We start from the raw sequence: 11,364 nt of genomic DNA, 5'->3' as shown, positions 1-11,364 counted from the left end.
TGGCACCGTGTTTAGTACAGTCTTTCAACCCAGCAGGTTCATTGGCGCATGGGAACAGCACATCAGCATGGCCCAATTTTGTGGTTGCTCAAGAGAAATCTTTTGTGCAAGTCAGTATACTGATTTTGAAATGCTGGCATCTAATTCATAACTACTTAGGACATTGTGACGGCCACATGAAACATGGTGAATGGCGCCTTGAGCTCACGGGCTGCTCTCCTGTGGCCCCTGAATTAAGGCAGAACCCTCATGAAGACACGAGGAGTGCTGCCCAGCAGGGCACACACAAGCCATTCTCAGTCAACGGCACCTCTACGTGATTTGTTTTAATGCCACCTAGGCACCCTACGTGACTTGTTTTAATGAGCTTTTCCCCAGCACTGGCTGCTCCCAAGACAGTTTCAGCTAGAAAAAATATGAGAGGAAGAGCATAGAGACACAAGTGCATGTGGGGGGACAGCAGGCCTAGCAGAGGATACTCAGAAAATGCGGCTACAGACTCAAAAGGAAGATTTCAGCAAGCAATACTGAGCATCTGCTGGGACAGGCGTGCTTTGGGGCCATACGTGCGTGGGAAAGGGCTGCCATTTATGTAGAGATTGGCAGGGGCTTTCACAGTAACCCCGCAGAAGTTAAGCAGGATTTGGCTTTCAGGCCATGGGAAGTGACAGTGCAAATGGAATTGGTGGCTTCTGAAATGGAGTCAGCTGATTTTGATATGAAACTGGATTTGAAAGAGAGAGAAGTGTCAAAGAATAAAGATTCCAATGGTCCATGTACCAAATCAGGGACACTGTAGGTGAACCAGGTGTGGGAGGATGGGTAAAAGACTGGCTTCCATTCTAGGGGAGTCGAGTTTCAGATAGGAAATAAACAGGAGGACCAGGGGTCCAGTCCTTAGTAAAGGGGGCTGGGTGGGGCCGGCCGGGAGTCCCAGGCATGAGCTGAGAAAGGGATGTGCAGGGAGCGTGGGGAGGAAGAAGAGGCCGACACCAAGTCCTCTGTGTGTCCTTGGCCCACTGTCCTCCTCCAGCTGCAAGTGCAGAGAACGTGTGTCACCAGCGAGGCTCTTGCACTGTGCACACACACTCACACGTGCTTCCGGGCTGGCACACTGAGTGCAGTTACATTGCTCAGAACTACTTACAATATATTTTACAAACAGCTTTTGTTAACTCACTAATACGAATACCCTTTTAAGAATATAAATTGGCATCATAAACCTCTTGCAATTAGTTCTTGGGAACTTTGCCAAGTACATCAGGTAGGTCCCACGAAATCCAAAATGTCACATGATGCAACCTACTCTGGCGAGCGTGAACCAAGCTTAATAACAGAATATCCAATACCCATCAATACTCAACAAACAGGAATCGATCTTCCCATGCAGCAGAGGAAAAGTAGATCATTGATGGATACCCCGTAAGACTCCTACCTCCTTTGAGTCCCATTTCTTTTTTAAGATTTTACTTATTTATTAGAGAGAGGATGAGAGCAGGGTGAGGAGCGGAGGAAGCAGGCTCCCCACTGAGCAGGGAGCCCGATGCGGGGCTCGGTCCTAGAACTCCAGGATCATGACCTGAGCTGACGGCAACTGCTTAACTGACTGAGCGACCCGGGCTCCCCTTGAGTCTCATTTCTGAGACAAGACTCAGGGTAAGCTGAATCACAGGCCCTATAGTGCAGCCCTTTTGGATGTGGTCTTGCAAATGTTAAAGCTGACATTCCAAGAATCCACAAAGAGATTAAATGCGTTAGGCTTTGATTTTATTTGTAATCATAAGAGAAACATTTTTAATAAACTCTTAAGTTCTCCATTAATGTGATTTAAATAATGACTTTATAAAGATTGAATTGATTTGTTTACATACACTCGACTGTAGAAAAATTACATTCTGTTTGTTTGTTTACACCATCAAATGCAATCGAGCCCAACAAGATGGTTAACTAAAATGATTACTGAATGCAGCATTCGCTGATGGCTTTAAATTTAGAACCTGTTACTGGTGTTGGGGCTGATTAGATTTGTTCTCTATCTAAATTTGATGCTATTAAAAGCTTTAAGCAATTTAGATGTAGTCACTAAGTAAAATTCCAACAAGGTGAGAGAAATTCTATCAGAATTGATTCTGCGGTGGTGACTTTATATGTGCACAGATGTTGGCAGGGGTGGGGGGGTTTCAGTGATGGGGTAGCAAGAAAGAAAAGGGTGCAGGAGGGGTGGTCAGTTGGCATCAATCCAAGAAAGGTAAAGAGCCTTGGGATAGAAAAAGTACTGATTTTCACACAGGGAATCCCAAATGGCCTAAGGATATGACTATTGCTTGTTTCTGTTTCAGAACTTCCAAGAAGCAGGCAAAATAAATGAAGGGAAAGCAAGAGGTTAATATGGCATCATGCTTTAGTTATTCCTCTACAAACGAACCCACAGGGAAATCCTGGTAGCCAGTGGTGGGACCAAGAGTTTTACTAATAAAAGGAACGTGTGGTAAGAGCAAGGATAATCTACACACTGTGCGGAATGATGATGTATTATGAGCACCTTGGAAGCTAAAAACCCACCGCGGGGATCAGACCCATCAAACTGCCAGGGAGGGTCTAATGAAAGAATTGTCCTTGTGCTCCAGGGAAAGAGTGAGTCCAATCCCGGGGCTTCTGCAGCCGGACTTGGGGAGATGTTGCAGGTAGTGGTGACTTTGGAAAAGTGTCCCGTGGGGACAGTATGCCATTTTCAATGGCTGTGCCTTTCAAATATTTTAGGACTGGTCCAAATGTCCTAAGACATTTTAAATGGGAAGGAAACATTATTTCCTGGACCTGAAGTTCTCTGGATATTTAGATTCTGTTCCTCGCCAGGTGTGTGGGAGAGCGCATCTGTCAGTAGGTCAGATCTAAGCCGGAAGGTTGCCCTCATTATCAATGCAGCTTAGCCAGCTCTAGGAAAAAGGCAGCAAATAATTTGGATCCCTCTATGTAGTTCCACCTAGCAAAGAAGAAATCAAGAGAAACGCTGTTATTTCTATTCAGATGATGGGGGAAGGCAGTCTACGATGTAAATAGGAAGATTTGGTGATGTGAATTCAATCTCCAGTACGGAGCACGTGGGGAGGTGATGATGTGGAGACCCGGGGTTTGTGCAGTGAATGACAGCCCCCCGCCCCCACAGGAATCCACTGACCTGTTGATTTTCTCATTCTGAGCGTGCTCCCCATCATCAACAGCACCCAGCGGGAGCATCATCACACTCTTCTGGACGGTGTCCTGGAATATTCTGGCAATTGGTATGGTTGACCCGTCCCGAATCATGTCTGGCTCTGTTCCAAACACTGAAGCACAGGGACAGAAGGCATTTGAATGAAATAATGACAAGACTACCCTAGTCATCTTCTCAAATGTAGTGTTTGTTTTATCTTTCCCCTTTTTTTTGTTTATTTAACCATTAAATTTGCTGCCTGGGGTAAGTAAGCTTCTTGATACCATGCAGTTTTTTCTTCTAAAATAGTCAATAGAGTCAAGAAGAAAGCCATGGATGCATTCTTTACCATTTAAAATTCTTTTAAATAAAACTTTTATTTTGGAGTGCAGATTTTACAGAAAAGTTGCAAAAGTAACACAGAAAGAATTCCCATATGTTCCTTACTTTACTCTCCGTGATGTTAATATCTCACGTAACAATCGTACAATTATACAGAACAGGAAGTTAACATTGGAATAATATTATTAACTCCATTCAGACCTTATTTAATTTCACCAATCCTTCCCTTTATCCATTCCAGGATCCAATCCAGAATCCCACATTGCATTTTGTCACTGCTTCTTACTCTCCTCTGGTCTATGACAGTTTTTAATCTCTCCTTGTCTTCCATGACCTTGACCCACTTGAAGAGTACTGATCAATTGTTCTGTAGTGTCCCTTCATTTGGGTTTGTTTGATACTTTCTCATGATTGGAAGAGATCTTGCATTTCTGGCAAGAGCATTAGAATACAATGTACCTACTTTTATGGTTGCTTCGTGAATTAAATTATTTGGAAAGTGGGACTTCTTTGGTTTTGTAACCAGTAGACAAATAAACAGCTTTATTCAATTACCACCTGAGTGTTGCGGTGTTTGTGCTCCACTGTCAAGGTAGCCCATGAAACAGTGTTAATAGACGCCCGAGGGCCTAAGGAGTAATGACTTCAAACTGTCCAGGCCGGAAGATGAGTTGTCAGTGATGGGAGTGGAGACACAAAACGAAATGAAGTCACACAAGGTAGCATGCCATGATGCCCTGTCTTCTGTATCCGCAGAGTACAGTGTGAGTGTGAGTAAAGACGACGTACTTTGTTGGAAGAACTGGTTTTGCACACGATAAACCAAAAGGTACCTTTCCTGCAAGAGTATTTCTGGTCTTCACTGTTGACCTTGACATTTCAATCACACCTCCCTCTTCAGCTGGGATTACATTCACCTTCCTAGTATCTTTTCTTCCTCTTTTCTTAACTTCCAAACTTCACTGGTAAAATACTGCTACAGCTGGGAGCAGTAGGAATGATTATGTAGAAAAGTGGGGCTCTAAGTCTTAGGCCTGTCCTCTAATTTTTAATGTCTCTGTCCTTTGTACAGATAACCCTGATAAAGTGTTAGTGCTCCCAGGTGGTCTGGACCTCCAATTCCAGCTCTGCTCTGTTAGGGATGTGCCTAAGGCCTCAGCTGCAATATAGTGCCAGTAGTCCCTAGAACCACGTGCAGGGTTTCCCCACCTGGCTTTTGGGGACACCCTGAAAGTCCCACTGCCTTTCGGAGGGCCCACTATGTTGCAGGCATTGGCAGTGTCCCCGTCCTGCTGCAGAAGCCAAAGAGACTGGATTTTCCTTCACCCCGCCCAGCAGCCAGGGCCCAGATGTGCGTCCTGTGCTCACCAACCACATGATCCTGCCCAGGACATGCAAGCATAGGCAGTCAAAACAGGCGCCATCTGAGAAATTCCAAATAAGGCTCTGCTCCCTTCCCTACTTCCAGGGAAGCAGAGCGGCCCTGAAAAGACTACTGGTTCTAGAGTCAGATAGGCCCGAATTGAGTCCCTGTGTTTGATAATTTTATAAAATGAGCATCCGCAAGAAGCCTCTCTGTGGAAATCCCAGGTGGCCTGCCATGGGGCTGTTCGTATCAGAACTGGGCCCCACGGAGAAAGAATCTTAAGCGACTCTGCAGTGAACCCAGCCCAGAGCCCGACATGGGGCTTGATCCCACAACCCTGAGATCACGACCTGAGCTGAAACCGAGAGTCAGATGCTCAACTGACTGAACCACCCAGGCGCGCCTAGCTCCTTCATTTTTAACCCCAGATTTCCTATTCTTCCATGCAAACGCAGCTATGCCTTTTAAAGGACATTTTTATACGTTGGCCATCATTTCCATAAGTATCAGACACTCACAAGTCCGTCATTTTGTCCCAAATTCAGGCTTCCAGATGTGAACCCAGCTTTGCCACTTCCACCTGGTTGCCCTTCATTCAGTAAATTCTTAAATCTCTTCCAGGCTTACTTAGTAAACTGGGGCAGGCTGTGGGGAGGGGTCGGGGGCAGTGCGTAGGAAGAACCCTGGATGGAGTTGCTGACACTCTACGGAGCCTGTCTGAAAAGGAGGGCCGAACGGAAATTCTGAATGAGCCTGCTTCGTCCACAGCCCCACCAGGCACCACACCCTGGTCCCACTGAAAACTGTCAACTCGAGGTACCGCACGTCTAACCTGTTCTGATGGCTCTTTTTGCTGCAAGATACTGATTATCTTTAATATTTGCGATCCACGGCTGCAGTCCTAGCGTCATAGAAACAGCCATCTGGTTGGAACTGTTTCTTTTGGAGAATATATTTTCAAGATGCTGTTTCACCTAAAAAGGAACATTTTCAGTTATATGAGAAAATTTCAAGTTATTCTCCCTGCAGTGAATAAACAGCGGTCTTTGATCAAGAAACTGAAATCCCAGCCCAACAAATTTGAGGGTCGTGATTTTACCCTCATTCTCGCGGAGGGCTGAGTAAGCGAGCAGGGCCCCGGGACTGAAAGCTTTAGCAGTGAGAGAAACGGGTCTCCCTCCCTTTCTATCTCCAATCCCCTAATATCCTCCAGTTCTCAGCCCCGCGCCCTCCCCATCCTGACCACAGTGACAGACTGCTCATGTTTGGCAGTTATGAAGCACAATGCAAATTCTCCATTTGAACATCCCTCTTCTCAGACTTGTCAGTACCTTAATGACAATTTGGGGAATATTAGGCATTTGTTAATTCTTGAAAGGGGGGGGGGGTGATTCCAAACCAAGCTATAAAGGAGCCTTTTGTCAGCCTCCTTCTCTGTGCCCTGGGCTCCATTCCAGTGGCCACTGTGGAAATCCTCCCAAGAAGAACTCCCTACTCTGAAATATCCCTCCCATTCATCCCTTCAACACGCATTTGTTGAATGCCCGTCACGTTGATAGGAACGGTACTAGGTGCCAGGAACACAGCTGTGAGCAAAACCAGGGTGGCAGGGGGGTCCCTGGCGAAATCCATACGTTGTAAGAAAGAGAAACACCACATCCAAAACAGGAGGGGGGAAGGGCAGGAAACAGGGATGGACACAGGGAAGGAGGTTGTTTTAGGATGTAATTAACGCTACAAAGACAGTAAAAGAGGTCACCAGGATATAGAGATGTGGGTGACGTATTCGCGGAGCTCATTATTCAGAGTGTACTTTCTGTTGAACTTGAGGTAAACTGATGATAGTTTGAGAATTTAGACAGAAAACTCCTTCCAGATAACATTTTCATTAAAACGGCTGCCTTCAGACTGTGGACTCCAGACACCAGGGCAAACCAGCTACAGGTCTGAGTGTCTGCAGCCCCATCAGGCCACGGGCAGCGGGCTTCCCCATCTGCGCGTCAGCCAATCTTGCCCTGATGTCAACTGTTCAATGCAGAGACACTTCCCATCACTCCAACCGCAAACGATTATTTATCTGACTACTGTAATTGCATATAATTACAGACAGAGATTTTTACCGAACGAAAATTATATTGGTTTCTTGACATTTGTTCCAGTCCCTTTTCTATCGGGGAAAAAATGGAACTTCAGCGCTAACAGCTGAACAGCTCACGGACTCCGGAGTGCGGCTGCAGGAGAACCACGCACATCTGGTACCTGTTTTTCCACCGCAGACGTATCCATGTGAGGGACCAGACGGATTGAAAATTTCCCTATAACTTGGCCAGGGATGACTGTTTTAGCTCCAGGCTCATCAAAAGCACCCTCAATCCCATGGATTGAAAGAGATGGGTACCTCCAGAGGTGCATTAGAATCTCCTCCTGGGGGAAAACAAGATTATTTTCCTACATAAGAGAAGGTTCCGTTAAAACTCTGTTGACCTGTGCCGCCTGTATCACCCGTCTCGGTACATCTCTGACACCGCTCATGACAAGTTAATTATCACCTTCCGTAGCCGTGCCTGGACCGTAGTACAAGTCCTTCCCCTCGGGCCCTGAGTCCCTCTGCTGCCCCCACCTGACCGGGCTGCTCCATGGACGCAGGCCCCTCATCGCCTCAGCTCTGAAGTTAATAGATGGCAAAGGGGCTTTCAGAATTTGGGACTTGATTAGAAACTTCTATCCCCAATCACCGTGATGATCAGTTGCACAGAAAAGGCATTCTCTTTTCCAGAAGGCTTCAAAGAACTCAGCATATGTTTGAGCTACTTTTCTTGCCTGCTATGGCCGAGGCAGAGCTGGTCGCAGGGAAGAGATCTATCATTTCTGTTGGACATGATTTTCTCCCTCCTGGCACCCCCCAGAATGAGCATTAGCCACCACATACCGTAGCAGGCACAGGATTTAAAAAGAAGAAGGGGAAAGAAAACATGCAAATTTTCCAGAAATGAATGCTTTGGGCTCTGTTTTTTTTACTACCCCAAGGCAGCCATGTAGCGACGTACAGATGAGCCCCAAAGGCTCTTAATTCTGTCTGCTGAAATGAACACTTAGAGGGCTCGGAGCTAGAAAAATCTCAGAGCGTTTTCATCTTTGAGCAGGTAGGAAGCACGGGCAGCCGAAGGCTGGCATGGGATCAAGTCCAAGAAACTGACTTGGAAAATCACTTGGAACTGAGTGATGGCCGCCTGAGGCCAGTGCCAGTCGGACCCCAGAGTAAGTTCTGGCTGCTCTAGACTGAGGGAGGTAAGTGGCCACGAAAGTGAAATTCTTCCTCCAAATGACCACCCACACTCAGTTCTGAGATGCGCAGATTCGCAGCCCATGGTAAATGTGGAATGGGAAAGACAGGCTTTATTACTGGCAGGTCTTCAAAGTAGCCGCCAGTTGTGACCATACCTTGGTGTCAAATAGAAATCTCTTAACCCGGCTACTTCTACGGTATTCTTCTAGGTCCAGATGGATGGCTTTGTACATTTTTCTCTCCTCTTCCGTAAGAGGCGCCACCTGGTCATAGATTCCGGGGATCAGAATGTGACCAGATGAGTCTACAAGACTACCTGCAAAGGTACACAAGGGAAGCAAAGCCAGGAAGAAGTTACGGGGGCGCTGATGTTCTGGGTCCTGAGCAGGACCATGGGTGACTCTCCTGGGGCTGCAGTGGGCCTTGTGACAGGCCCTGGTCCCCTTGCAGAGCTACTGGCACCATCCCCACCTCCGAGGGGGTGGCTGGAGGAAGGAGCTGGTCTCCAGGCAGACTCAGGTTGAGTCAGACTCGTTCCAGTGTCCACCTCGTCAATGGAGAGATGGAAACACACGGGAATCGGCTGGGACTTGCCTGCCTTACAGAAGTTTCAATGACACCTCCTGTGTTATAAATAAGGTTCCTTTTGAACTTTCAGTTGATCCTGAGTTAAAAAGTACTGTATGTTCATTATAAAAACTTCAATGCGTATGTCTGTGTCTACACAAACATTCCTGAGGAACTGACAATCCTCTTTGCTTCTTGGCTTCTCTCCCCCTGCACACACCATCATATAATAAACACTCACCTTTAATCAAAGCACAATACCCTTGAGGTCTAGCCTATAAGGCTTGCCTCAACCACAAACATCTCCAGAGCGAACACGCAGACGCACTTGTCTGTTATTTATGAAGAGCTTGGGGATTAACAGGAATGGAGGAAGCGACCATCAGTGACTATCCACAGAGGAAGTCGAGGTGGAAGCTCAGTAAACACTGCCCACGACCTCGAGAACGTGCTTACCAAAGCAGCAAACGGACTATCAGAAATGGTGACAAATGTATTCTGGGCATCTAAATTCACCCTCAGGCCCCCTGGGGCCTTTCATTCAAGGAAAGACACTTCAGAAAAAAAATGCACTCCACATTCTTAATGTGACTATAACTTGACAATGTCAAACTACTGTGAAGCACTGTGTTTTCAAATCTTCCTGTCGAGGCCGACAATTACAAAGCAGAGGCTGGAAGGCTCCGGTGGGATTCCCCTCGCGACTGGAGGCCGGCTATGTTCAAGGCACGAGATGAATGCCGGGGACGAGACGATGTGTGAAGACCCCACTTTCATCAGCAACAGCGTCACCACTCAGCACACAGGCTAAATGACAAGTGTGACCCTCCCTAAACCCAATGGCAGGTGATTTGGCTCTCTGTGTAGAGAGCACAACAGAATCCACGGTAAACACCCTACCAGCACCCACAGGGATGGCCGTAGTGTGGGACATATTGGGTGTCCCAGCACTTGAGATGATCCTAGAAGGCAAACCCCAAGCTCAGAGATGTCAAGGCAGCGAAATAAGAAGGGAAGGCTTTGCTGTTTGGTTTTCAGCCATGTCCTCCTCAGTGCCTGCTCCCGGTCCCCGCACACTTCACCCCAAATTCTACAGCCACGTTGGGGTCAGGTCTGCAGCCTACTGTGCGTGGAGCAGCCTCTGGCAGCACTGACTTACAGAATTCCCTGCATTTAGCCCCCAAAAGCGTATAACATAGTAAAAAATGGTACCAGCCCGTTAGTAAAATTCAAGTCAAACAAACGCTGGATGCCAGTGATTGGGACTGCCTGTCGTTGACTTGCAGGCCACCCTCTGTACCCACACCAAAGTCAAAATCAAACATAAAAGCACCACCAATAATACAATCACTAAGTCTTCCCTTAGCTCATGTCCCTAAACTTCCGCTGACATGCTCGCAGGCAAGGACAGAGCTGCAAAGAGTAAGCAACAGGCCCTGCTCACAATCTGCCTGGAAAGAAGCAGGACGAAGAGACCCTGTGGGACCACAAACAAGCAGCTGCAAAGGGGCACAAACCGCAGGCGTGCAGAGCAGGCCGGGAGCCCGCAAGGGGGGACACACGGGGAAAGCCAAGGCGGCATCACCATTGGGCCCCAGAGATGGTGTGAGACGCGCGCACAGCCTCGGTGGTGAGAATCAGGGAGTGCTGGAAACAGCCAAGTCGGCCACACTTAAGACCTGCGCTGCTCTAGCGGCCAGGATGTTTGGCCTCTGTATCCCGACACTGAACTCTGACGTTCTTCGGATTTTTCCAGCTGGTCTTGCCAGATACTGTCATGGGCAGCGTGGAGGGCGTCAAACTAGGGCAGGGTTTGAGCAGCATGGCCTTCCTACATGCTCACGGCGCTTCTCTAGCACCCCTGGCCCGGCCACGTCCTGGGTATGGTTTTGAATCACGGATCCTGTTTCCTCAGGACGCGGGGCAGCCTTCCCAGCTATGGTCTTCCCAGCAGACACAGATCCTGAGAGCCGAGGAGGAGCATGTCCTCCGCTCCCTGCCCCTCCGCCCCCCAGCAGAGGTCTGTTTAGGCGCCGCTCAGCTCAGCACAAGGTGTCCTCCGGCAGTGCCCCGGCAGAGCCAGGCAGTGGGAAAACGCCCCACACGGCCGTCCCTGCTTCTGCGATCCACTCTAGCCCCAGTTCTACGGCACTGGCTGCGTTCCCGTGCAAACAGGATGTTGCTGAGAGAGTTCTTCTCCCCACCACACCCCTTTTCCCCTAGAAATCCTGATCCTCGGAATTTGAAGTAATTTCTGCAGCCACTAGAGCCTCCTCGGCCAGGAGCCCAGCCGGGAAACACATGGGAGGCAGAGAGGGTTGAGCCTTTGAAAACTGCACTGGGAAGCAAATGTAATCCTTGATCCCCAGGAGTCCGCTTGGATTTTAACATGTTAATACTATGGGGTAGTTGGCTCTAGTAAGAGGGCCCTGCCCCAACTCCCCTGCTGTGACCTTCCCTGCCTTGCGACTTTTAGGAGAGAGCAGGGAATGCGATTATCCACCACAAGAAAGTGTTGGAGCTGAGGGCTCTGTGCAAACTGGGCATCTCCCCCCTGCCATCCCCCGCCCTCCAAACACACCGCAGTCTAAGTCTCTTTGAAGATGGGGG

The 11,364-nt window shown here is 48.1% G+C and overlaps 1 protein-coding gene across 2 annotated transcripts in view; it reads right to left on the bottom strand.

The window, feature by feature from the left end:
• Positions 1–1,745: 1,745 nt before the first annotated feature.
• Positions 1,746–11,364, bottom strand: part of CNDP1 (carnosine dipeptidase 1) — a 34,882-nt gene continuing 25,263 nt past the window's right edge. For both annotated transcript variants that reach the window (XM_004745652.3, XM_004745653.3), the window contains exons 8-12: positions 8,343–8,503; positions 7,161–7,325; positions 5,734–5,875; positions 3,179–3,326; positions 1,746–2,983 (exon numbers count right to left, since the gene is read on the bottom strand). In XM_004745652.3, the coding sequence (XP_004745709.1) occupies positions 2,917–2,983; positions 3,179–3,326; positions 5,734–5,875; positions 7,161–7,325; positions 8,343–8,503 (683 nt within the window). In that variant the 3' untranslated portion in view covers positions 1,746–2,916. The remainder of the gene's footprint in view (positions 2,984–3,178; positions 3,327–5,733; positions 5,876–7,160; positions 7,326–8,342; positions 8,504–11,364) is intronic.

This window comes from Mustela putorius, unplaced genomic scaffold, assembly GCF_011764305.1.
Source record: "Mustela putorius furo isolate JIRA1106 unplaced genomic scaffold, ASM1176430v1.1 tig00000835_pilon_pilon_pilon, whole genome shotgun sequence".
NCBI lineage: Eukaryota > Metazoa > Chordata > Mammalia > Carnivora > Mustelidae > Mustela > Mustela putorius.
This window is presented reverse-complemented; position numbering and strand designations above follow the sequence as displayed.